At 56.7% G+C, this 24284-nt stretch overlaps 8 protein-coding genes and 1 non-coding gene across 9 annotated transcripts; 4 read left to right on the top strand and 5 right to left on the bottom strand.

Annotated features, from left to right (window-relative positions):
• Positions 1–2487, bottom strand: MYCTH_2307926 (uncharacterized protein). The gene is made up of 2 exons (XM_003664739.1): positions 1983–2487; positions 1–1927 (listed from the first exon to the last, which is right to left on the bottom strand). Exons 1-2 carry the CDS (start codon positions 2361–2363, stop codon positions 380–382), a joined length of 1929 nt encoding a protein of 642 aa, XP_003664787.1. The 5' UTR covers positions 2364–2487; the 3' UTR covers positions 1–379.
• A 545-nt stretch (positions 2488–3032) lies between these two features.
• MYCTH_2307925 (uncharacterized protein) lies at positions 3033–4649 on the bottom strand. Its single transcript, XM_003664738.1, has 2 exons — positions 4024–4649; positions 3033–3956 (listed from the first exon to the last, which is right to left on the bottom strand). The coding sequence occupies exons 1-2, from the start codon at positions 4413–4415 to the stop codon at positions 3182–3184; spliced, it is 1167 nt and encodes a 388-aa protein (XP_003664786.1). The 5' UTR covers positions 4416–4649; the 3' UTR covers positions 3033–3181.
• Positions 4650–5674: 1025 nt separating this feature from the next.
• Positions 5675–6709, top strand: MYCTH_2307924 (uncharacterized protein). The gene has a single exon (XM_003664737.1). It carries the CDS (start codon positions 5832–5834, stop codon positions 6516–6518), a length of 687 nt encoding a protein of 228 aa, XP_003664785.1. The 5' UTR covers positions 5675–5831; the 3' UTR covers positions 6519–6709.
• Positions 6710–7126: 417 nt separating this feature from the next.
• On the top strand, positions 7127–7198 carry MYCTH_t164. Its single transcript has one exon. It is a non-coding gene; the product is annotated as a tRNA-Thr (tRNA).
• A 966-nt stretch (positions 7199–8164) lies between these two features.
• Positions 8165–8972, bottom strand: MYCTH_56237 (glycoside hydrolase family 11 protein; the record flags this gene model as incomplete). Its single annotated transcript, XM_003664736.1, has 2 exons — positions 8165–8588; positions 8725–8972. The coding sequence occupies 2 exons, from the start codon at positions 8970–8972 to the stop codon at positions 8165–8167; spliced, it is 672 nt and encodes a 223-aa protein (XP_003664784.1).
• A 514-nt stretch (positions 8973–9486) lies between these two features.
• Positions 9487–10457, bottom strand: MYCTH_96290 (uncharacterized protein; the record flags this gene model as incomplete). Its single annotated transcript, XM_003664735.1, has 4 exons — positions 9487–10103; positions 10235–10256; positions 10313–10387; positions 10431–10457. 4 exons carry the CDS (start codon positions 10455–10457, stop codon positions 9487–9489), a joined length of 741 nt encoding a protein of 246 aa, XP_003664783.1.
• A 705-nt stretch (positions 10458–11162) lies between these two features.
• MYCTH_2307922 (uncharacterized protein) lies at positions 11163–12975 on the bottom strand. Its single transcript, XM_003664734.1, has 3 exons — positions 12437–12975; positions 11562–12269; positions 11163–11470 (listed from the first exon to the last, which is right to left on the bottom strand). Exons 1-3 carry the CDS (start codon positions 12790–12792, stop codon positions 11353–11355), a joined length of 1182 nt encoding a protein of 393 aa, XP_003664782.1. The 5' UTR covers positions 12793–12975; the 3' UTR covers positions 11163–11352.
• A 2035-nt stretch (positions 12976–15010) lies between these two features.
• MYCTH_2307921 (uncharacterized protein) lies at positions 15011–17014 on the top strand. Its single transcript, XM_003664733.1, has 2 exons — positions 15011–15802; positions 15928–17014. Exons 1-2 carry the CDS (start codon positions 15133–15135, stop codon positions 16584–16586), a joined length of 1329 nt encoding a protein of 442 aa, XP_003664781.1. The 5' UTR covers positions 15011–15132; the 3' UTR covers positions 16587–17014.
• A 3373-nt stretch (positions 17015–20387) lies between these two features.
• On the top strand, positions 20388–23858 carry MYCTH_2307917 (uncharacterized protein). Its single transcript, XM_003664732.1, has 6 exons — positions 20388–21322; positions 21391–22557; positions 22636–22698; positions 22772–22810; positions 22962–23387; positions 23518–23858. Exons 1-6 carry the CDS (start codon positions 20614–20616, stop codon positions 23619–23621), a joined length of 2508 nt encoding a protein of 835 aa, XP_003664780.1. The 5' UTR covers positions 20388–20613; the 3' UTR covers positions 23622–23858.
• The last annotated feature ends 426 nt before the right edge of the window (positions 23859–24284 follow it).

The following is a 24284-nucleotide window of genomic DNA, read 5'->3' as shown; positions in this document are numbered from 1 at the left end:
TTGCGCCGGAGGCGTCCAGGCCTAATGTTCTTCGACTGCTTAGGTACAGCGCGTGGCTGAAACAAGGGCGGCCAGACGCGACGTAGTATGCTGCCACCAGCGCCTTGATTTTAATCCTCGCGAGATGTGTATGGGCACGCGGGACGGCCCCAGGCCATACGTGAGCACCACAGAGGGAGCATCTTCTGCACGACGATCAAAGATGTCTGGCGCCTCGCTGCCAGTATTATCTGGGTACGATAAAACCAGCTCATCCGCCCGCTTTGCGTAGGGATGTGACCGCGAGGTCGCACAGTCGTATACAGTCTCGGGGTCATTGCCTTCCGAGTAATTATACCGTCTTGGTCGCTGGTTTGCAGAGCGTCTCTCTCGTGCTCTCTCATGGAGCCGCGTTTTCCCTCAACCCCTTGGTCCTCAAACTCAACTTCATTCCCTCTTCCGCAAACGGCAGGCCCTTCCCGCCATCGATTCCATGTTCCCTGCTCTCGTCCCTTTCCCTTTCCCTTTCCTTTCCACCATCACCACCACCACTACCACCACTACCACCACCGCAGACCGCAGCTTTTCGGAGTTCTTCCCTCTGCCTGCTCACCATCTCGCTCGCGTCGCTCCCCCTCCGACTGCTCCCGGCACCGCCGAGGCTGCTAGCGTCATCGGCGCCGGCCACGCCGACGTTCACGCCGAGCCCCTTCAGGCGGCCGGCCCAGAGGCCTCTCACGCCGCCCTTCTTCCGCTCGGGCACCTCGTCGGTGCCGGCGCTGCACACGTACAGCAGGTACTTGAGGTTCGGCAGCGTGTGGCGTATGTCGACGACCCGCAGGCCCTGGGAGCTGCAGAGGGCCTCGATGTCCTTGTTGAGGAGGAACCAGGCGTAGTCGAAGCGGAACTGGGCGCTGGACCCGCCGCGGGGCACGTAGAGCGGGAACTCGCGCTGCGGGTCGGGCAGCTGCGAGATGTCGTCGCGGATGCTCGAGCGCGAGCCGAACGGGCGGATGGGGTAGGGCAGCGGCACGGCGAGGTAATACTGTAACGCGTCGGCCAGGTGGGCGACGTGGCCGAGCGCGGCGGAGAGGGCATCTTCGGTAATCGGGGGAGGGCCGCCGCCGCCGCCGGAGGAGGAGAAGAAGGCGGAGGAGGAGGAGGAGGACTTGGAAGCGCCGGCGAGGGTTTCGTCGGCCGATGTGGTGTTGGGCAGGGGGAGACCGCATATCTGAAAGGAGAGGGGAGGGCCCAGGGGCACCGGGATGATGTTGTAGATGCGCGACAGGTCTTCGCAGATGCGGCGGCGTTGGCCATGGATATCGGATTTCGTCTTGGCGAGGAGAGCCTGGGACTGTGCCAATTTTTCGGTCGCGTTCTCGACGTCCTTAGCGGCTCTCTCTTGGGCGGCCCGGCCCTGGGCGATGGCTTCCTTGCGCGCAGCAAGGGATGCCCTTAGGTCGTCGTTCCGCTTCTTTGCATGGGCAACCGCCCGCCTCTGTTGTGTCAAGTATTTCTTTGCCAGTGCGAGCGAGTCTTCGGCCTCTGGAACCTCGTTCTTCCTCTCGCGGCTAAGCAAGTCGTTGATCTGTTGGGTAAGAAGTTCGCGCGTGGCAAGTGCGTCTTGGATCGAGTTGTCCAGAGTGGCCAGCCTCATCAGCGCGTTGTAGGACGACGTCGGAGCCGACGCGGTATGCTTCGGGGGCGTGGGCTTTCCAGCGAGCTCGAGTGAGTAGATACCGTCTACCAGGTAGAACACCAAGGAGTTTGGCGGGAAGTGGACGTTGTGGAGCGTTCCGAGCCAATTGAGCGAGCGCAGGTCGACCTCGTCTTCCCGCAACAGCGACCATGCATCATTCCGTCTTGCCCACACTTTGACCGTCACCTTGGGGGACTGCGTGATGGTTGAATCGAGCTCGCAGAGTTCAAACGGACGGAAGTTGAAGTTCTATCGCCGGTCAGCCAGGCCCTCTCTTGTCCAGCAAGCATGCCCGGTGGCGTACCGTTGCGCGTTCTCCGACTTCGCTAATGTAAATTGGCTCCTCCACTCCCTGGATGTGTAACGAGAAAAAGGCGTCGGCCAGTCGACTATCGAATGCGTCCTCGAACTTCTTTTGCCGGGTCGCCGGGCTGACGCTGGCCAGGTTTGTGCTCCTGCGCCGGGCAGTTGGCGGCTGGAGGTCGTCCGAGGACAAGGCATGGTGCAGACGGGGCGTGTCTCTCAGGGCCTCGACCTTGGCGGGGCTCTTGATGTTGAGGATGGCGTCGTCGATGCTGTGGCCGCGGGGCCGGGAGAAGGAAAGGTTTCTCAGCGCGATCCCGCGAAGATGTCGTAGTTTCCGGTTTTGCGGCAGCAAAAGCGGGCGCGTGGCCTCTGTCGACATAGTGTCATGTCGTGGTTTGTGTCTGGATTGGGCGGGGGCGGAGAGGATCAACGGGAAGCGACGCCAGACATTGGAGACATTGGCGATCGGGAATGTTGACGATGATGCGCTTACTGTGTGTGTATGTACGGCGGTACGCTGTGATTGGGCCGTTGCGGCGCCTTGCAGCTTTGAGCTCTGGGGGAGCTCCTCAGGGTCCTTGGCGCCTGAGAGTGTGCAAGCAATGCTGTGGTCTGTGCGTGAATCACCTCAGCTGCCCTGGAGTGGAGTCTTTCCCAGTTGTGCTTGTAATTTTCCCCCTTACTTTCCCATCTTCAAGACCTTGAAAACTTTACGTCCTTGTTCGGGCACTCAAGTCAGCGCAGCTCATCACATATTGCGAATTAGTGTAGGCCACCAAAGAGCTCCAAAAAATCTCTTAAGCAATTGCCATGCATTTCTGACGAGAAACAACTTACCGAACAGCCTTTGCAGCAAACCAAAGGGTGAAAAGACCAATTACTTACCTTATCAGCATCGCTAGGTAAGGTAATAACCACCTTAACATAAGCGCGAAGCAAACTCTTCTAGGCCTGTACATGCCATTAGGTAAGATCCCCTACTACGGGAGCGAAATCTACATCGCTCCAGCAGGAGAAGATGGCCCCAAGACGGCCACCAAGCCGCCATCGGGCAAGGACAAGAATCAAGGAGCAGTGGTCGATAGAGTGACGGGAGGAATGATGTGCTGACACACAACTAACATAAATCTAAGGGTATAATATATTATATAAACTCAGACCAAAGAGATCAATTGAATGAAGAAAGGCAAAAAGCAGTCACGCCGGCCGATACGCCCGGTAATAGGGCGCTGCAGGTCTCTCCATCTCTGTCCCCAGCCCGGAATTCGCAGGATAACCTCCGAACGGATCCTTCGCCGGTGTCGCCAGCCTCTGCCCGCGGTACCACCCGGGTATGTCGTTATTGTGTGTAAAGTCGCCGCCGTCGTTCATCGTGTGCTTCATGCCGTATAACCTGTCCAGCTCCTGCTCCTCCCTGAGGTTCTTGCGCCTCCGCCAGCAGTAGAACAAGGCGCACACGAGCATCAGGAGGACCGCTACTGACCCGGCCACGCCGATAGCCACTTTCATGCCGGAACTAAGGGAACCGCTGTCGGAGGAAGAGTCGTCGGCATCTTGCAGTGTCGGCGTGCCTGTTGGCTCGTCCACGCCTTTGGCCTCCGTGCCTGTTACTGTTCCAGTGGTTTGCGGGCTGTCGTCGAGAATGAGGGTCTCGGTGCTCGAGGTTGCGCTGGTGCGAGTGGTTTCCGTCGAGTCCGTTTTGTCTCGACTCGAGGTCGAAGTTCTTGTTGCCTCCGTCCGGCTCGGGCGGGCGCTGGTGCTGGTGGTGGATGCGGGCCGGTCGCTGCTCTGCCAGTTGATCTGGATCATGGGTGCCAGCAGGCTGAAGGCCGTGATGGACGCTTTGTCGTCCGGTACGGTTTGAGTCTCAACGTCGCCGGTGGTGCTGCCTTTGCAGGTGACTATGGGAACCGCCGTGGATGTGGCTATCATGGTGCAAGTCTGGCCGTTGATGTTGGCGCAGCCGTAACCACTGGTGATCAGGATTAGCGACAGCGCCCCCCCCCCCTCCCCCCCCGGGATTCATCACGGGAACTGACCTCGGACAGCAGCCAACCGCCGTCTCGCCGTCACGTAACTTGAACTGGACCGGCCAGCCCGACCCTCCGCCGCTCCCTCCTGTCGCCGAGCACGCCGTCGCGTACCCGACGGGGCAATGCAGCCCGGGTGAATAGAATCCCCAGCCGGACAGTGGCGCTTCCTTCTCCTCCACGCCCTTGGACGTTGCGGGCCAACACGACGTGGCATCGTAGGGCTTGCCTCCGGAACACCCTTGCCCGAGGAAGGCAACATCCTTATCGCCGCCGATTCCGAAGAAGTCGGCCAGCGCGTTCCGCCGCTCGCCAACCGCGACCGTGCATGCGGCGGGCGGCGTAAAGGTTGTCGTCAACGGCCCAAGGTTGATAGGTGCTTGCCCGATAATGACCGACATTCTGCCGTCTCGCTCGTATGATCCTGCGATGGTGCCCAACTTTTCGCACTCCGGAAGCACTGCCAAACAGTCGGGTCCGCGGTGGATGCAAAAGTTTTAGCTGGGAAATGCCTCGCCGGGTGCGGCCCGCCGTGAATACGTTAATTACGCCCAGACAGGCTGCGATCTCCCTCACGCCTCTCCATTCCTACGTAAGGCTAGCGCTGCTCTTGAAAACGGGCCCTCTGCCGTTGGACCCTTGAAGTTTTTCTCGTTTCATCCTCCGACGTAGCGCAACATTGTAGGCAGAACTCGGCTGCTGGTGCCGTCTTGCGTTCCTTCGGGCGGTGATCGCCTAACTCTTCTCAGAGACATTGATGCTGATCTTCCTCCACCCCAAATCCGGCCCCCCACATTTGCACGCATTTGCAAGCCCCTGAAGATCTTCGGCACGGCGGCTCGCTGTCCACGTGCAAGCGGGTTGACAGTTTCAAGAATGGTCCGGCTGGTGTGACGGCAGGCGCCGGGCCAAACCGTTAAACCCCGTCTTTGCTGGTTGGTTGGTTGGCGGGGAAGCCCGAGCCGCCAAATTACTATACGAAGTAATTAGACGTTGTAACACTCCGCAATACACAGTAACTGTAATACTACCAGGACCCTGATATTTTATCGATACGGCGATGTCACAAGCCATACTGTGTAATTACGTCATTCAAACTAGGCGCCCTCTTCTGTTTCGCGGTGGATTAATTCACGTGATCTTCTTAAAAAAAAAATTGAACTCTCATAGCTGCGGGTTGCTCTCAGTTAGTTGAAGGCGGATGGAAAGAACGAAATGCGGATTACCCCGTGCCTGTTACTGCACGACCACAATAGTGTACACACGAAATGCCCCTTTGCATTGAAATCCATCTCACATCGGTGGCTCTCAACGCTTTCCGAGAACCACATATCCTAGACGCCCCTACACCTGATGCAGGTGAAGACTGTTGTTGTAATTATTGGTAGCGGCCTCCGTACCTTATTCCCATCTCGGCTGGATCTAGATCATCCATAATTAGTATCTCAGTGAAGGGGAATCAGATCATGCAAGCTAAGCCCAGAACGAGACGAGAAGCAGAATCCCGCAAACGCGGGGTCAGTGGCCTGATGACGCTTCTTTCACATTCGATCGAACAGTAGCAGAGTCAAGCTCCCACCCGGGTTGGTCAATGTTCGATTGCGGTGACGTCAGGCCAGTTGAGGGGTTACCTGAGCCGACGAAAGAGGTCGAAATAACAATACGTAATTATTCAAGGTAGGTATGTACCTACCTTCCCCTTAACAACCAAAACGCGAACGTGGCATCTCTTTCTTCGACATTAGTCTCCATGCCACCCTTCGCTCAGTGACTGCGTTGAACCGGATCATTACCGAGAGTACCGGATTAAATACACCATGCGCGGACTGCAGAGGACCACGGGTGCTCTCCCCAGGGCAACACCCGGTCTACTGCGCACATGCGCCACTCGCCATAGCCGCACCATCAACACCCTGCAGGCCCGGCAAAAGACCTCCGGCGACCAGCAGCGGGCCAACGCTCCGGCCACGTCCGCCACCACGCCGCTCGACCTCTCCCGGAACCAGGGGGTCTACGGCGCAAATTGGTCCTCACACTTCACCGCCTCATCGGAAAGCCACAGCCTCCTGCAGCAGGCCGACGACCCCGCGCGCGCTCTCTACACGACGCAGATCTACCACGGCCAGGCGCGCCCGCCCAGCCGGCGCGGCATCCACCACCACTCGGCCCCGGCCGCGTCGTCGTCACAGGCCGACGGCAGCAGCAGCAGCAGCAGCAGCAGCATCAGTCGCCCCGCGGCGGGGGCCGGGACCGGGACGGGGGTGTCCGCTTCGGCGCAAAAGTTCGGCAGCGCGGTCAAGGGCAACCCAACCGAGAGCGAGGCGGACGTGGCGGCGGACCGGGCCGAGGACGACCCGCTGCCGCCGGAGCTGCACCACACAATCCAGCTGGGCGCGGGCGGCGCGGCGCCGCGGCGGACCGAGAGCGAGGAGGACGTGGTCGCGGACCGCGGCGCGGTCGGCGAGGACCCGCTGGCCCGCGTCAAGAAAGATCAACGCCGCTAATTAAGTAACACTGGCTTCGCTGAACGCGCGGGTGGCTGGGTAGATAATAATGAATGAAGGAATATTTGGGGGTATATCGCGGGAGTCCTTTCCGGCGCCAACAGGTCCAGTAATGAATAACGTCTCAAAAGTTGGTTCGGTATTTTTTTCCTTTGCATTGAATGCGACGACAGCCTGGGCGTTTAGGGTTGGGAAGATCAGATCTGGTTCGGGGTCGGTGACTGACCCTGATTGCTATTAATTAGTAGGAGACCGGGGAAACAAGCATTCGTGGATCCAGGTCGGATAACACCATTCTTAGCTATAGCTAGAGGAGAAAACTAACAATGGTCAAAAGCATAATTAGTTACCCCAAGATTTTATCAGTCAAGGCGAACAATTTTAATATCGCGACGGGCACGTGTCAACCCACCCATTTCTGGATGCTGTGCGTTCTGGAGAGACTGTTTTCGGGACTTTGGCTCTCCCAATGAGCCAAGCCTTCTTATCAATGTCGGAGTCATCCCTAACTGATATTACAGCCATTTACGGAGAGCGTTCAACAATCATTATTCGGGACATTCATGCTCTCGATGCGCTGCAAACATCGATGAGCCAATCAGCTTGCAGCCCGCATGGCTCAGTGGTAGAGCGTGTCACTAGTAATGACAAGGTCACCAGTTCGATTCTGGTTGTGGGCAAATGGTTGCTGATGAGCTCATCTCGAACTTTTTGTTGCTCTCTTATTCTTTTCAATGTTGTTATACGACTTAAGGGATTCAAGAACCCGGTGCAGCGTCCTTGAAGCCCAGGCGTGTCTAATTCGTACACTAATTACAAGAAATGCCTCATCAATCATCATCTTGTTATCGGGGAGGGCGCGTGTGAGGACGCTCGTTAATATTCCGGCTACTGCCATACCCTTTAGCGCGTTGTGCGGCTTATTGATGCGACATGTTGCTGAACCAGCACAGTTTATTTAAGCAATCGATGTCTAACTAACTGGACGAAGGGTGCAGCCCTCTCTGACGACCGCGGGATGGCACAGAACTGTCAACGAGGGAGGGCGGGTGAGTGCCACGTTGAACAACTCTGAACCAATTCACCACGAATCAACAAGGATGCTTCACGTGCCGGCGGGTGGGCGTTTTGTGGTTGAATGTAGCTTTTCCTCGCGGGCTTCTAGTTGCTTGCGAATTTGTACAACTGGACAAGATTAAGTCTCGTGCCTCTCCTTCATGAGAAGTGTGTCTCACCAAAGACTTACTCATGGCATTTAGAGGTACGAGCAAGAAATATGACCTGCTGTTTCGAGTCAGAGAGCCCACGTTGATTCAGCGCGGAGCACAGCAGGGCAGGGGGAGAGGTATGGAGGTGTGTATGTATGTACAGCCATGTTCGTGCTCGGGTCACTACGAGAGGCTTGAACTCAAGCGCAGAAAGCAGAAGATATCATGTACTACGTCCCGCGTCAAATTTCGAATCGAAAGATAATGGATAGGCGAAAATCACTCTTCCAGGTTCGACCATATCCCGCGTTCCCTAACAACTTCACATACCCCTTCCTCACCACCCCCCAATTTCTTCACCTTTCTCTCTCTTAGATCTCCCTTACGGAAAGCGCAGAGGAGAGGAGAGGGCAGTAGAGCAAAGGCCTGAGGGCCCTCTTAGGCCTGGACGGTGATGGAAGAGGAGCCGCTGCTCTGGTAGCCCTCGGTGGCGACGATCTGGTAGTTGTGGGTGCCGAGCTGGAGGCCGGCCTTGGCCCAGGCGTCGAAGTGGGCGCCGACGTCGACGGAGCCCGAGGTGCGGTGCTGCTGGCGGACGGACCAGAACTGGTCGAAGGTGCTGGTGCCCTCGATCGAGGGCTGGTTGACGCGCGTCGTCTTGGCCAGCGTGTAGGTGCCGCCGTCCACCTCGACGGTGCCGAAAGTCTGGGCCTGCGACGAGGGGTCGTACGAGCCGAACGACTCGACGATGTAGTACTCGATCAGCGGGTTCTGCGTCCAGCCGTAGATGGCCAGGTAGCCGTTGCCGCCCTGGAAGTCGACGGTGCCCGAGTAGGTGATGGTGCGGGCCTGGCCGGGGTTCCTGTAGACCGGTTGTTTCATCTTTAGTCACCTACTCCCTCTCTCTCTCTCTCCCCCTCTCTCTCTCCCCCCCCCCTCTCTCTCCCCCTCTCTCTCTGTGTCTTTTGTTTCTCTTCCTTGCTTTCAGATTCACGTACCAGCCCTTGCCGCCGACAAAGTTGCCGCAGTTCTGCCACTGGACGGTGTAGGAGCCGCCAGGACCGTTCTCGTAGTTGACGTTGCCGCCGCCGTCGGTCCAGAAGGAGTAGTAGAAGCCGTCGTGCGTGCCGGTGCCGCTAGGGGTGCCGGCCCGGGCAACGAGCTCGCTGAACTGGGTAGCGTTGAAGGGGAAGGCCAGGGTGGTGCCGGCGGCGCCGAGGAGGAGGACTGCCTTGACAGAAACCATGGTTGCGATTCCGTGCGATCTCGCGGTGTTGAGAGGGATGATGCGAGTCTAGGTTATGGTTTGGCGGTGTCGAGGAGAGGGGACGGGCGGAGGTGAAGAGGATCTAGTGGTCATATAAATATATATATATTTATACAGATAACCTACCAGGCGTTGTTTCTCCCTTTTTTGCCCGGAATGGACGACCGGGAGGGCCCTGGCTCGATGGGATCTCGGGATGGTTCCGCGTGCTAGGACACATAAGAGAGAACGCGCACTGAGTTGGCATGGGTTGCATGGTCCGGCGCTGGCTGCTGGGCTGCTCTCTCGGAAGCCCGGGTAGCACGGTTCGGGAGGTCGCGAACGGGGCCCGGGCGCCGATCCCCTTCCCAGGGAGCCGCATAAGGGGACTCGTGATTTAGCCTGAATGGCGGTCCCGAGTGATCGGCGTCGTGCGCGCATCGTTGGTGAAGGGGAGCCGAACGGGGTCTCCGCCAAAGCGGCGCGGGCTTTGCCGGAACCGGGGCCAGTCTCGCTAAATGGCAGGCTCCGAGATACCCGTATCCAGTAGGGAGTAGCTCTGAGGAATATCGCGTGGTGTTACAGATGACCCGCTTTTTACCCAATCCAACCCTCCGGCACCAGAACGGCGAAGGGGTCGTTTCGGATGCATGACGACCTCTGGGCAACGCTTGTTTCGCTCACTGCCGCGGAACAGGGCTACCTTGGCTCCTTGGCCCAATGGAGTTGAGCAAGGGAAGAATTTGCGAATGGACCACACCACCAGCGTATCATACATAGTAACATTGTCGCTGGGGTGGCCCGGAGAACAATCTAGAGAAAACGCCAAGCTTCTTGGCCAATATCGCCTCGCACCCCTTCTTCTACAGGCGGTTAACGGCCGGATCAACGGCGCTTGAGTGCGGCTATGGGCGGCCACACCTTGCACCTCTTGAACAGCCGTGACAGCCTGAACGGTTCGGTTCGGCCGTGATCGCCGCCAGTGTTGATCGCGGTGATGGGGAATGATGGGCGGCAGGGGACACGACAGATAACCGTGTAGATCTCCAACCGGATGCCCCGGCGCATGGGAACTCAGAGAGGTTTGTTCTTCTACTATATTTCTGGACGATACCCGGATTTGCGAGCCTCCTGCCGTGTTTGTAATTAGTGCTAAGTCAGTGTATGTATGTACAGAGAGATGTACAGAGAAACCGAGCAGTGTACTGTGTCTAGCAAGGTACCTAGAGACCGCGCTTAGCTGCCCCGTATAAGCAGGTTACGTAGCACCGCGGCAGTCAAGATCTATAGCGTAGCGTAGGTAGTACTCTGTATGTACGCACTACCACGTCCACACTTACCTTGGCATTGTCTAGCTCGCGAGGAATGTACCCAGGTACGTCTCCCAGGTCGATGCGACGCAGGGCGGACGTTTCCTGCAAGGACCCGTTCTTCCCACTTTAGCCGGCATCTAATTACTTGAGTGAATGCTGGAACCTCCGCCATGGGAGGACGTCATCTCTTCTTGGCGGCGTCGCCTTGGCCAACGTCGAGTAGCACCAACGAGTCCCATGAGGGCTTGTCGCTTCATTCGCGATGGCAAGATATTATGGCGTGGCTGCCAACCGAGCCACGCAAGCTATCTATGCAAGCACAGAGAGCCTTTATTAGACGATATGGCAATCTCACGGCCCCTTTCCCTCCGAACCAGGTGTAAGAGTGCAAACCAATGAAGCCCTCCGCAAGGCATCGCTTGGTACGGTGGTAATGTCTCAACGAGTCCCTCACTTGCCAGAAATGTCGCAGATAGCAATGTTACTTGGTCATCGAAAGTGGGAAGGAGGCCGGGTCCCGCTCCAGAAAGGAGTGGGAGCGATCCAGTTAATTATCTCACACTCAACCGGAACAACCGCCTTGCCACTGCCACTACCACCACCACAGATGAGAAAACAAGAAGAAGCAAAATAAGACTAGGGATTAGCTGTTTTCTGGTGGAAGTACCGTCGTACCTGACGACCTGACGGTTGCCTCCGATATTAGCAAAAATGCGCTGTCCTGTTGTGCCTCAATTAGGCCACCAGACCCACAACTCTCTACCTAAGCAGTCCCCTTAACTCGCTAGGTCCTGCCTCAGACAATCTCATAATCGCAGTTCGCACGTGTCTTCTTCCTCCAGAAACGCCATTGCGTACTCAAGTCTTTTTGCAGACCTCCTTCGTTTCACAATGAAGAGGGCACGAGGGCGGTCTAGGCGCGCCAGGGTTCAGAACGGGCAAGCTCCAGAAGCCCGAAATTTGGGGTCTAATTATATTGTCTTCCCTTTCAGCCAGTGTCAATGATCAGGTGGGTAAGTAAGGTTAAGACTTCTAGTGAGGGATAAGAGCCGAACCGATAGCCGGAATCAGGTCTTCCTGACATAGACGGCCATGTCTCTGAACGGCTCGTCATCGAGCGGGCATTCCAGCTGGAGATAGTCCTGACTAATCATATCCGTGACGCGAGGTGAAACAGGATCGGTCCTATCGGCCACAGTCATTTGTTAGCCAAAACGGGATGAGACCAAACAACGGCCGAACCCGGCTCGCATCCTGCAGCAAGAGAGGCACTCACATCGGCGAAGTCGTCAACTCATCCGTGACGCGATTCCAGATCATTACCGCCGGCCTCGCAATATCCGCCACGACTTCCCTGACGGGAATGTCCGGGTAGGGCGACACGACAACACTGGTCTCGTCGACTTCGAGAAACGCGCGGGGATCGTCCAGCACCACGACCCCTGCCGCGCTTAACACAGCTTTATCCGCAGGGTGGTAGACAGGGTCCTGCGCGTAGCAAACCACCTCCTCCTTTAGCCGCCCGTCATCCACACTGCCAGCTTGCTGCTGTTGCCGCTGTCGCCGCTGCGCGAGCAATTCCGCGACGCCCAGCACGAGCGCATGCTGCGCCGCGCTTCTCACCGAACCTTCGCCGTTTTCCAGATCCCACGCCATAGACGAGCACGCGAAAGCCACGACCTTGTTGATGACAACTGCCTCAGGCAAGGGGACGGCCGCCCGGCCGGCAAAGAGGGCTCCGAGGCGGGCGCACGTCTCGCTGTCCTGCCACTTCCGGCGCTGCGCAGCCAGCCGGGCCTCGACCTGGTCCTGCGACACGGCCGGCCAGGGGAAGATGGCATCCTTTGTGTGCTTGTCGCGCTTGGTGGTCTCGTACCCGATACTGAAGGGAAGGTAGGCGGAAACAATGTTGACTTGCCAGTCTTCGTAGCCGGCAGTGCCTATCAGTTGGTGCACGGTGCGGTAGAGCAAGCAGGGCTCTCTCCTGGGCGCGGACCGAGTGCCAGCGATTTAGGCGCAAGGGGTCAGCGGAGGTTGCAATAAAACGCATCCAAGGTACCTGGGTTGCCCCGGGGGTGGGAATTACCCCGCGTCAGGTACAGTACCTAGGGAGGTACCTCTCGAATGGTTCTGATTGAATTGCTTACTTACATGGTGTATTCAAAGTTGCTTTCGTCGTTTGCCTCGCCCGGGAGAAGGTCCTCAACCCGATGGGGAAACTTAAACTCGATGGTAACGCCATCGAGGCCGGTAACGGGCACCGTCTCGTCAGATCCCTGGAGGATCCTGTCGAAAGACTGCGCCGCTCGGCGCATTGCATCCTTTGTGAATATGGGCGCACCAGAGTCGTACACTGCCCGAATTCTTGCTCGTATGTCGGCTGTTCCCTCGTTAATAATGCGGCTACCCGGTATGGTTTCGGCCTCGCAGACGAGGATGGTAGGCCCGTCGATGCTGCTGCCGGTAGAGGAAGTCGGGGAGGGCCTCGCGGCATCATCCTGATCCATGTTTCTCGCTTTATGATACTTCCGAGGAAATGCGACCGTTGTTGGTGGATGAGAAAAGGAAGGTCAAGGAACAAATTGGAGACGAGAGAATTAACGGGACTACGTAGCGTAGCTCAAAGTTTCACAGCTCTTGTAGTGTTTGGGGGCTGCAGTCACAGTTCGTGTCGCGGAAGGAGGTAGGTGCCTCCTCCCTACCGTGAAGGAAGGTAGCCAGGGTTCGAATCCTAGTCCGCATCAAAGCGGGGTGGTCCATTGCTTAATTAATTACCCGAACGGTGCCTTGGCGTACGGGTTCATGATAGTGAAAGAAAGTACTCGTAATTAGCTTAGTCGGCTCACAATGAAGAACCCAAGGGCTATGAATAGCGACCCGCTGGCGCACACGGTACTCAACTGATCAGAGAACCGGTCAAAGCCGGACTCAACGACAACCCCACAGCCTAACATCGTGCCTACCTGCGTCTCCATCGTCCTCTCTCCAAACCAAACTCATGAGCGCCTTCTTTCACCGTACCGTTCCTTCCTAACATCCACTAGAGATCGCTGGAGCAGTCAGTAACCTTTTTGTCAACCCCGCCTTTAGAACTATAAACTCCGTGTCTACCCAGCTCCCCATTCGATGAAAACGGACGGACGCCTTCCTCTCGGGCCAGTTCAAAGGAGAGTTGAGACAACGCACACATAGTGAATTGCAAGCTTGGGCCGAACAATGAGCCCGGCGTCAAGTTGTTTTTTACGGGACTCGGATAGCTGGGAGCTCCACTCGTCTGCGAGCGCTTGACCATGTTAGATTGTAGTTGAGGTTTGGCATTGAAAATTCTGGACGAGATTTCATTGGCGAATGACAGGAGCCAAAAAAGCATGCCACGGGAAGTGAAAGACGAAGCTTTTTTGAGGAGACCGCCTTGGAAATTCAAGGGCGTGGCCTCAGATTGGACACCAGCTCACAGGCACCTCATCCAGAGACTGCGTCAATCGCCTAATAAAGCAGCCAGGGCTGACGGATATCTCGGCCAAAGGGACGTATAACACCGTCCCAGGATTTCGACCAATTAGTAAAGGCATACGTTGGTTCTCCCCGGTTCTTCCTGAAACACCGGCATCATTAGATGCGCTCATGCTTAGCGGTTTCACCGCTGCGGACCAAAGCCCCAAGAGGCGCTCTTTCAGGCCATAATTATACCCGCTTTGCCGGCCACATGGCAGAACGGGAAATCCGGGTTCGGAAGCACTCCGCTGCGGCTGAGAATGGTTTCTCCACATGGCGCAGTGCGGGTACACATGTCTAAGCGCAACTCGGATCCGGCTCGTCATCTCGGGAACGATCCCTTCTCTTGGCGGTTTCAGATCTCGTGAGCCACTAACAGCAGTCGAAGGGAAAGGAAAAGAACAGGACATAAGAAAGACAAGAAATAAAAAGAGAACCAGTTAGCTTTGTAAACGTTAGGCAGGCGCGAATATACAATGAGATTGAAATTTGTTGATTGTCAATCCCATGGGTTGTTTTTCTAGCAGATATCGGGATATCTAGACACCTCATCTATTAATTACACATCTTATCGATTTACCTGATTTGTCAAAGGGAAACTGTTGTACATATCATTTTTCGTAGTGCGGTTTTTTTTTTGTTTTTTTTTTTTTTGGCATTTACATAACAAATTCATGACCTGTTAGAGGGGCGCAATGGCTAATTGCCTATTTATCGGCTCAGGCACCGAAGTTTAATGCTCGGTCAGTACGAAGTAAGTATTACCAAAAAAAGCGTCCATCTCGTTCTCTTTTCCCCTTAGACTTTGTTCCAACTCTTCCTCCTCCCCTCGTCCTTTGCTAGATGCGTACAACCCTAAACGCTTTCTATCGAATCATGCCTCGCGACTCAACAGTGCTAAGTTTGGATCTTCAGCTCTCGGTAATTCGTTGTTGTGTTTCTCCTCCTCGAGTTGCTGCTGTGATCCTCTTTGCCACAGCCCTTGGTCGAAAGCTGTCATCGAAATTTCTTACATTGGAACACCCCGCTGTGGCTTAATTACATTGCAAAATTGTCGAGGATGGTTCCCGCGGCGATCGAGTATTGTTATTGGATCAGCCAGTCCGACAACCCGCGCGCCGCAGGCTAAAAAGGACACCATTTTGCCCGAACGGGAAAGCCAGCCACCATCTTTGGGAGATTGCGTGATCGGGTCTGCCCCGCACACCATGCCTTCTCTGATGTCTCTGAGATGAAGCGCCCTTTTCAATCATGATAGAAAAAAGGTCGCTCACAGCACTCATCTTCGATCCAGGCGGAGCGCCGAAAACGCGCGAATTTGAACGGTGCAAAGAGATTCAAAGGCCGGAGAGATGGACTCTGTCGAGATTGTCGTGGTAGCGTCGCCCTTTGCGAACCTGGCTCCCCTCTATGAGGCGGATTCAGACGCCGACGCGCTGCTCATTGTGCCGCCATCCAACAATACCATTGCCTTGCGCAGTGAGCTGCCCTCCCATCCCAATGGAATCGACAGCGAGCAGAACGGCCGGGGAGCGGCGACAGGTGTTCTTCAGACAGGCTTGCGCATCAAGGCCTCCTCGAAACACCTCGCACTCGCTTCGCGCGTCTTCAGGAACAAGCTGCAGTTCGGCAACGCAAGGGCAGCGCGGCAATCCGACGGTCGCATTCATCTCAGGCTCGCTGAGGGATTCCATCCGACAGCGGTCAGCATCGTCATCAACGCGATCCACGGCCGGGGTTCGAAGGTTCCGAGGAACGTCGACCTAGAAATGCTTGCCCATATCGCCCTCTTTGTCGACCGTTTCCAACTCCTCGACGCTGTTGAGGTGTACGCCGACAGGTGGATTTCCAACCTGGAGCATTCCGATCCAGACACCTTCAGCCGAGACCCAATCCCCTGGATCTACATCAGCCACGTATTCCGCCAGGGCGACATCTTCAAAGAGGCTACGAAGCTAGCAGCTGCCCAAAGCTCCGGCCCTATTTCAACCCTCGGCCTCCCTATCAAGGAGAAGATTATCCGTACGTTTCCAATCTCCCTGTTTTCTGCTTTTTTTTCTTTTTTGTTTCTGTTTTTTTTTTTTGGACTTCTGCCTCTTCTTGATGTCATTACCCTTTCAGTTGTAGCTAACCCCACAAACTCCCAGACCACATCGACGCCCAGCGTCAGGCCCTCCTCGGCCGCGCCCTGGCCCCGCTGCACCAGGCCGTCGACACCCTCGTGTCGGGCGCGGCCGCCTGCTCCAGCCACCACTGCGACTCCCTCCTCCTGGGCGAGCTGATCAAGTCCCTGCAGGGGGGCGACCACGAGCGGGGACGGGAGCACGAGACGACGACGACGACGACGACGACGACGGCGACGGCGGGCCTGATCTGGCCGCGGCCCGCGCGGCCGTTCCCGGGTCTCGGCTTCGCCTCCGTCGTGGGGCGCGTGGACCGCGGGCTGGCGGCGTACCGCCGGGCCGTCGAGGCCCGCGAGGAAGCGGAGCGGCAGCGGCGGCAGTCGGTCGAGGTCGAGCCCTGGTACATGAAGAAGGGCGGCGGCCCCGGCCCCGGCCCCTCCACGCCCGGCCGGCCCGGGTGGGGCGTCGTCAGCGACCGGCTGCCCGTCACCCCCGCCGCGTCTCCCGAGCCGGTCTATGCGAATCCGCGGCAGGAGCCCGGGAGCGACGGCGGGGAGCGGCATCATCATGATCATTGGTGTGGGACTGCCGGGATCGTCGCCGCGCTGGGGGAGCTGCGGCGGTTGGGAGACGAGGTCGAGGGGTTGGTGCTGGAGGGGCGGCTTGGGTATCTGCAGTATTAGCATGGGCCGACCGTCGCTCGCGGTGCTTTATGGGAGAACAGCGCGGGAATCGGGTGACAGATCTTGAGAGATGGGGGGGAACGAAAAGAAAACAACAAAGTCGGTGTACTATAATATCACCCCATGGCGGGCTCCTCCAGAGCGGTAAACTCCGTTGCGAGGAAGGGGCCCTGCAGACGATCCCTCGGCTGTTTCTTTTTTTTCTCGATTTCTTTTTTCCCCTCTTTCCTTTTATTTCTCCGGAGGCACTATACTCTCGCCGAAGTATTAACAGGATGGTTGTACATGCCCCGGTATTATTGTTTCCTTGGCTCTGGTTCTAGGAGGTACCCATCGAACCCAACATTTCTTTTCCCCCGAATCTGTCGACCAGATACATACATACCTAGCCTACGCATCCCACCAGTTTGAAGCGTTGTTTTCCGACACTTTCGCGTTTATGTGCGTGGGCGGCGGCCGATATGCTGTGCCCCCGCCCTGAACCTGGACCCGCACGTTGGTCTGATAAGCAGGGAGCGGGAGACTTGTCACCGCTTGCCTGCCCAACGGAGTCGCAATCGAATCCAAGCCTCCTGGCACATGGCGCAGAGTTGCCCGTGGGTCAGGCTCCGCCGCGCCGTCCGCCGCGCCACCGATCATGGGGTCCAGATAGTTCATGGCATGGTTCGTATAAGCCACCGGAGGCTCTCTCAGTTCCGGCTCCGTGGTGGCCTCGGAAGGAGCCGCGGCGGGCGTGGTATAGGGCTCGGACGTGGTGGTCGCCGGCGGGGTGTCGTCGCCGGAGGAGCTGGACTCGGTAGATGAGGTCGAATAAGGCCCGCCTCGGTGCGTCCCGGACATGGCTCCTGGTGATGGTGGCGGTACCGGTTGCACATGCACCGTCCTGACCTCCTTTCTCATCTTTGTTCCCCTTTTAATCATTTGTATTTCCTTGAGAGGCCCGACGTGTGCTCGGCCGCAGGTATACCAGAGGAGCACCAACCCCACGGCCACCCCGAGGCAGACTCCCAAGACAATGAGCCCTTCAGGTTGGCTGTCCGCAGGGGAGGACCGGATGTTGAGGACTTGGGAAATTTTGACGGCGGTTGGGCTGGGAAAAATGAAAGAAGTGGGCTGCAGTGGAGGCATTGTGGAAAAGGGAGCTTTTGTTGTTTCTTAATTATTCAAGATACCGGCCTACTAAGAGGGTTTCCCCCGAACCTTGAGGTGAAACCTATACACTACGACGGCCTTGAAAAGACCATATGGTATAATTAATACCTAGTACTTGGTGATACTTAAAAGGGGTTTGTATGGTGGAACTGATTCAGTTTCGGCCTAACGTAAAACGTGTCGTCCAATATGCCCGAGGGTCTAGAATACGAAAAGGGAAAAGTCGGTGAGGAGACGCCCAGGAGATATGGGTAGGTCGAGGGCTGTGTTGGTGGTCTTCTCACCTTGTCGTCTTGGCCGGACCTAGCAACCTTGACAGGGTTATGCGATCCACCCGATCAAAAAAGATCCAATATGGCAGTTGGCTTATGCACAATGTTCTCGTTTTGGCCTAGCGACAAGCGACGGCTGCGCATCTTGCCGTTCCGGGGGGGTCCGCCAGACTGCAGTATGCTGCATTCGATCGCGGCGGGCCAGATCGCGTGTCGATGGTTTGCATTTTTCTGGTTGCGCATGCAATGGCAGTGGAGTGCCGCCGTTGCGTGGTGGTCGGCCTAGATCTGTCTAAATGCTGTTCTTCGGACGCCAACGCACATCATGTCAGGGATCGGTACACTTGGCAGCGAGTGAATGAAGGCTCAGGGCTAACCGGTCAACAAACAACCCTGGAATTTCACCTCAAATCGCACAAGGAGGTCTGCAGCGTACGACCGACACTCGCATCGACAGTGGCGAGTTCCTGGCGTGCCTAGGGCAACGGACAAGTGGCCTGGCCTCGTTGGGTGTAACGAAATCGTTCGGCGCGCAAGCTCTCTGAATTCTCGGTCAACGGGATTAACTTGCGTGATTCAATGTCCGGGATTGAATGCCGAGATGCCATACTCGAGAGGAGAGGCTGCAGCATGGTGAAGTCTGTTTTAACCGACACGGAGAGGTTGGTGAATGTGCTGGTCTTTCGAGAAGGAGGGAAGGCGAGCGTGGAGGCAACGGCCACTTTCCCCATCTCTTCATGGCCTGCGGTCGCTGCGGACACCTAGAATCGCACAAAGCCGCATACTCTTGGACAGAACATTCGCGGGGTTTCTTGACTGAAAGTCACTTCTCATGGCATCCACGGTCCCTTCAGCTGAATCAAACACGCTCTGCGCCCAGAATGACAACATTAGCTGAATCGTCCTTACCCGTCCCAAAACCCGTCGAGAACAGAAACCCGGCGGCATGCCGGTTGAGCAGTATTCGAACGATCCCGTCCTTCTGAGATCAGCTTGTCGAACGCGTCTTTAAACACGGTCAAGACCAGTGAGGTGAGTGGTTTCCGAGAAGGCGGTCGTCTGGGCCGTTGTCGATAATCCTCGGTGTTTTGGAGCGACAGTCTGCTGGTGAGTCAGGCCTGGGACGTGGGGTCGGAAATTAGTTAATACAGAGTAGTAGATAAAGTAATTAACCAGTTGCTCAAAAACAAGCAGCACTGTCGGGGTATCCACACCCTGTGGCTGACATTCGAGTGAATGCGCGAGGATGCGATTGCAATAACAGAACTCGGTCATCTCTGGGGAGTTTGTGTTTACACTCATCTGAATAGGAACTCCGAATGACAATAGTAGCAGCCGAACAAAACTAGTAGAGTTGATCGCTTTCGTAGCCGCTGATAGTTACCTAAGGCAACAACCATTAATTATCCCGCGACTGAGGATGAAGAACCAGTTTTGAAGGGGCAGGCAAACCAGAGCAGCATCCTATCAGGTTTAATCTCGGGGACTTTGCCAGCCGGTTCATTCAATGTTCAAGTCGAAGAGCGGCAAGCGAAGAAGTGTAGAAGCATCTAGTTGTCTTCCGTACACAGCGTTCGATGCTTTTCGTGGGCAAGTTGCCACTTGCAAACGTCGGCATCACAGCTGCGATGAACCGAGTTAATGCCCGATTCCCCAACCATCTGTGACCCGGAGGAAGTAGGGGAGGCGGTCGCCCGGATTCGCGAAGGCTCTCCAGATGATGAGGCTGATGCTTGGAACCTTGCATCAAAGATCCCTTGATTGATTCCAACTTGCTACCTTGGAGGGGGGGGGGGGAGGGAAGATAATTAAATGCATATGAAGTTGCATGTGGACGAATCCAATTGAAGCTGGCGCCAAGCTCATTCGATCAAAAAGTGGGGATTTGTACATACATGTAGGATCTCTCCCCTTGAGGATGAGGACTCGATGTAGTGTACGTTACGCTCCGTACATATGTAGTACACAGGTGACAGGCCAGGTAGGTCAGCCCGAATCTGGGCGGGCGAAACCCAATGCCAATCACGCGGTCGTCCGTTGGCGGGTGCATGCCTCAACCTAGCCACGACTGAATGGGTGCTGCAGTCCGCCTGCTGCGAGGCTCTGCCGTATGGAGTGTAATTACAATTATACTTCATACGTATGTATGTACATGCACCATGTACCTAATGGTTCGCGAAAGAACAGTGCGCTAGAAGATGGTTGGCTGATCCGATAGCGCAAGGCAGACACAGCCGCTCTGGGAAGCTTGGTGAGGCTTTGCCGGAACCCAAAACGGAGAACCGGCTCCCGTTAGGGAACCACGATCAGGATAGTAGGCTATAAGGGCGCCCAAGCCCGCCCACAGGCTTCAATGGAGCGGGAGGTGTTGCAGAGCTAGGGACTTCCTTCCGCGTGTCCGCTTACGAAGAACAACGACCTAAAAACAGCGCGGGCAGCTGCCACAAGCAGCCTGGAGGTGTTCCGCACCTGGCTGGTATTCAAGTTTCCCTTGCCTACCTACCTGACCTCAGGCAGCCAAGAGACTCGGAAGCACCCGCGCAAGCACCTCAAAAACCCCACTTGCCTTTGCAGGCCAGCAACCCAACAGCGCACAGTCAAGCATGTCCCCTGCCAATCGACTGTTCATTTTCAGAAAGGTGGCTTCGCGTCACGGCGACGATGAGACGAGCAACACCACACCAGCACCCGACGCCGACAATTCGGTGGTGGACCGTGAACCTCCGCCCGCATACGAGCCTGGAACGAGCAGTTCGGCCTCATCGAATGCACCAAATGTTCCAAATGTGCCAAATGCACCGGGCGGTGAGGCTGCCAGTCCGATTGCGGCGTTGGACCGTCTCGCCTCGTCCAACCTACCCCTCGACAGTGTGGACATGTGTCTCGCCCATTTGAAGCTGCTGTTCGCATTCCAGTGGATGAAGGAAGATGTCGGATTCACCGACGGCCTCTGGGGCCTGTGGGACTCTCACGCGGGAACCCTGGACCCCGCGCGCATGGGACGGCAGAATCCGGGGAACATGCGAAGGAGAGCGGCGGGAGCAGACGGGAAATCTGAAGTACCTATTGAGATCAGAATGGGAGACAAGGACCTGGCGATATTGAGCAAGATCCGCGAGAAGAGGTGGGCCTTGTTCGTGGCTCGAGCTGTCGATCGGTACCGTACCTGGTGGAAGACCGTGATGAGATGGCAGCAGAGCGCGCCCCTTACCGAGGACGACATGCGCGTTGCTGGATCTCCCCGGTATTCAGAGTTCCCTTCTAACCCCGACGATATCCTGCCCTGGCGCGAAGACATGTTGCCCCCGCTTGGTGAGCTGCTTTCTTCTCCCACGGCTGTGTGTCCCCTATTCTTAATTACCGCTGAACCGCTTCTCAAGATGTCCTCCTGGTATGGCACACGCACATGTTGAACCCCCGCGCCTTCCTCGAAGACTGCATGCTGGCCGGGTTGAGGCGGTTCTGGGTCACCGGTATGCCGTGGCATCTCATCAACAAGGTTATCGACGGCGAGTTCAACTACACCGTGTCTGCCGAGTACGTGCAACGCTGGACTCGCGAGACTGGGCTTGCCTGGGAAAACGCCCAGGACCCCATGGCCAAGACGATCAGATGCCCACGCTGCAACACCTCGATCGACATCACATGGACTACGTGCGAATTCCCGGAGCAGGCTCAATTCCGGTCTGGTGACGACAGTTACGACCCAGGCAACGGCTACGGCGATGCCAATCTGCAGTTCCCCTGTCCGAGCTGCAACATGATTGTATGCAAGGAGCTCCTCGCGACCGCTCAATTTGTACAGGACCACAGGGCTCTTCTTAGTCCAATCGGCCGCCCCATGCCGGGGACGCTGCTTGACCCCATAACCGGTACTCCCTCCCGGCCATCATCCCCCTGGGTTCCGCCAGCCCACGAATTCCCCAATAGGCTGCTCAAGAGCGGCTGTGGCTTCATCAGGAGCAACATAGCTACCCTCATGGTCTCGGGAACCCCGAATCCAAGCATGAAAGACGTGCGCGCCATGATCGACAACGTCATGAAAGACAAAAACAACATCAGAGAAATTGAGCAGGTCCCCCCCTCCGAATGGTTTCGGTTACCCGCGAAATCGAGGATGGCGGTCCGCAAGATGATGTCGCGCTACTGGGAGAATTTTGGCCCGTTCGCGCTCGAACTTGGCGCCGCCGTCATGCGGCAGGGCATCTTTGTCGAGAAGATGTGCCAGTTGGACTGGCTGCATAGTCCGACAGCGCGTGACACGATGGCGCGGCTGATCGTCAAGTACCAAAGGTTCATGCAAATCATGGCCAGGAATCCCGGCAAGATCGCGGTGCCGACCTTGGATGTCGACCTCGCATGGCACACGCACCAGTTGAGCCCAGGCCGCTATTACCAATACACGGTGAACCTCGCCGGGCGGTTCATTGACCACGATGACAAGATCGACAGCACCACCCTGGGAGAGCAGTTTGAGTGGACCAGCAAAATGTACCAGGAGTTGTACGGCGAGGTGTACAGCGAGTGCACCTGTTGGTATTGCGAGTGTAAGTTCTCCGGGTTGTTCCCAACGCCCTCCCCCCCTTTTCTTTGACTGGTGTGTGACTAACTCTGACATGGTGCAGCCGTCCGTTCCTCGCATATCAGCAGCGTCGGACGTGTCCTTGGCCTGTCCAGACAAGAAAAGAGTGCGACCATCTCCCAAGGCAAAGCATAATGTTCCGTCTAGTCTATTATCCATCCAGCTAACCCGTGGTGCAGTAGCCGAATCCTTCCACGCCTCGGGCGCCGCCTCTCTGCGTACGTTGTCGTTGTCCTCGTCGTCATCCTCCCTCCCCTCTTCCCCTTCTTCCTGCATTTATCTCCTATCACTATAGTTATGACCCACCACGCAGCCCCGGATGCTAACCTGATGATGTCTTTCTTCTTTCTCTTCTTTCTTTTCTATTAGATCCCCCTTCTTCCTCGGCACACATATCGGCCCACCCGGCGGTCCTCTCAAAACCCGACCCGACAATCCTTTCCGCCCAGCCCTGGAGCAGCATCGCCTTCATCGGTAAGATTAGGGAGGAGAACTACCGGCTGCGGCTCGACACGGCGTTGGCCAAGGCACGCGCCCGCGCGAGGAAGAAGGGCCGCGAGCCGCCCCGGCGGGAGGACGTCTACTACGACCACTGGGGCTACCCGTACGCCTACGCGGCGCCCTACGTCTACCCGCTCTGGTGGACGCCGGGGCTGTACTACGGGTGGTACCCCGGATACCTGGCGCTGTGCGGCGCCGGCGCGCACGCGGCGTGCGTGGCCGGCACGTGCGGAGGCGGCGTCGCGGCCGGCGCTTGCGGGGTGCCCCAGGGAGGCGGGTGCGGTGGTTACTCAGGTGAATAGTTTTCGTGTTTTCCTAATCTTGTTTCGTCCTTCTTCTTCCTTTTGCTCCTCTGTGTGACCGGCGTAACTTTTGGCCGCTCTGCAGGTATACATAGAAGAGGTAGTTACTGACCTATCCTCAGGGGCTGGCTGCAGCGGAGGAGGTGGATGCGGCGCTGGTTGTGGTGGTGGAGGAGGTGGTGGAAGTGGCGGCGGAGGTGGCTGTGGTGGAGGTGGAGGCTGTTAGTTTTATGCTGCCCTTTGCGGCTGGTAACTTCCTGTTTCCTCAGTTGTCTGCAGGACGAACGAGTGTTCAATGGGGGGTTTCCAACTCTCCTATGGAGTAACGATGCGCGGTGTCTTCGGCTTTCGGTTTGTCCACGAGCTCTTGTTTTGGATCAAACGAGGTTTCAGGGTTGCTTTATACCGAAGGTATTTATGGCTCGACACCGTTCTTTTTCAAGTCTAATTAACGAACTTTCCAGCTTGTAACTGCGCCCCGGGCAAACCGACCTCTACGAAACCATTGAAATGCAGCGTCCTGTGCAACCCCCGGAGAACTGTCTCGCAGCGTCTCTCAACGAGGGAGCTATTACCAGGCCCGAAACCCACTCCGTCTAATATCCAGCAACGCATTGCCCGGGTCGCCATAGCACACTGTTCGGCCTCTTTTTTTGGCCAAGCGGGCCAGTTGGGGTCGAGAACACTTGGGGGGATAATACATAATACATCAGCAAATTCACAAATTCAGGGGATCCAACAGCACGCCCGCGTAAATAACAACGTCGTACTACGGCTCACGGTGGAGTTGCATCCTTTCCCTCCGTACTAGGGGGAACCGCCAGTCCCAGCCCGCCGGAAACTCTGACGGCGGGGCTGTGATACTGCAGCAGAGTCGCATCAAGCACAG

Source organism: Thermothelomyces thermophilus, chromosome 5, assembly GCF_000226095.1.
Source record: "Thermothelomyces thermophilus ATCC 42464 chromosome 5, complete sequence".
Classification (NCBI taxonomy): Eukaryota; Fungi; Ascomycota; class Sordariomycetes; order Sordariales; family Chaetomiaceae; genus Thermothelomyces; species Thermothelomyces thermophilus.
This window is presented reverse-complemented; position numbering and strand designations above follow the sequence as displayed.

What these genes read in the sequence shown, in the direction of transcription:
- MYCTH_2307926 (XM_003664739.1), bottom strand. Translation starts at nt 2,363, where the DNA reads ATGTCGACAGAGGCCACGCGCCCGCTTTTGCTGCCGCAAAACCGGAAA. An exon ending in AAGTCGGAGAACGCGCAACG is followed by an intron (nt 1,928 to 1,982) that starts GTACGCCACCGG and finishes GACCGGCGATAG; the next exon opens with AACTTCAACTTCCGTCCGTT.
- MYCTH_2307925 (XM_003664738.1), bottom strand. Translation starts at nt 4,415, where the DNA reads ATGTCGGTCATTATCGGGCAAGCACCTATCAACCTTGGGCCGTTGACG. An exon ending in GCGGTTGGCTGCTGTCCGAG is followed by an intron (nt 3,957 to 4,023) that starts GTCAGTTCCCGT and finishes CCTGATCACCAG; the next exon opens with TGGTTACGGCTGCGCCAACA.
- MYCTH_2307924 (XM_003664737.1), top strand. Translation starts at nt 5,832, where the DNA reads ATGCGCGGACTGCAGAGGACCACGGGTGCTCTCCCCAGGGCAACACCC.
- MYCTH_2307922 (XM_003664734.1), bottom strand. Translation starts at nt 12,792, where the DNA reads ATGGATCAGGATGATGCCGCGAGGCCCTCCCCGACTTCCTCTACCGGC. An exon ending in AGCAACTTTGAATACACCAT is followed by an intron (nt 12,270 to 12,436) that starts GTAAGTAAGCAA and finishes GTCCGCGCCCAG; the next exon opens with GAGAGAGCCCTGCTTGCTCT. An exon ending in GAGTTGACGACTTCGCCGAT is followed by an intron (nt 11,471 to 11,561) that starts GTGAGTGCCTCT and finishes TGTGGCCGATAG; the next exon opens with GACCGATCCTGTTTCACCTC.
- MYCTH_2307921 (XM_003664733.1), top strand. Translation starts at nt 15,133, where the DNA reads ATGGACTCTGTCGAGATTGTCGTGGTAGCGTCGCCCTTTGCGAACCTG. An exon ending in TATCAAGGAGAAGATTATCC is followed by an intron (nt 15,803 to 15,927) that starts GTACGTTTCCAA and finishes ACAAACTCCCAG; the next exon opens with ACCACATCGACGCCCAGCGT.
- MYCTH_2307917 (XM_003664732.1), top strand. Translation starts at nt 20,614, where the DNA reads ATGTCCCCTGCCAATCGACTGTTCATTTTCAGAAAGGTGGCTTCGCGT. An exon ending in AGACATGTTGCCCCCGCTTG is followed by an intron (nt 21,323 to 21,390) that starts GTGAGCTGCTTT and finishes CCGCTTCTCAAG; the next exon opens with ATGTCCTCCTGGTATGGCAC. An exon ending in CGGGTGCGGTGGTTACTCAG is followed by an intron (nt 23,388 to 23,517) that starts GTGAATAGTTTT and finishes ACCTATCCTCAG; the next exon opens with GGGCTGGCTGCAGCGGAGGA.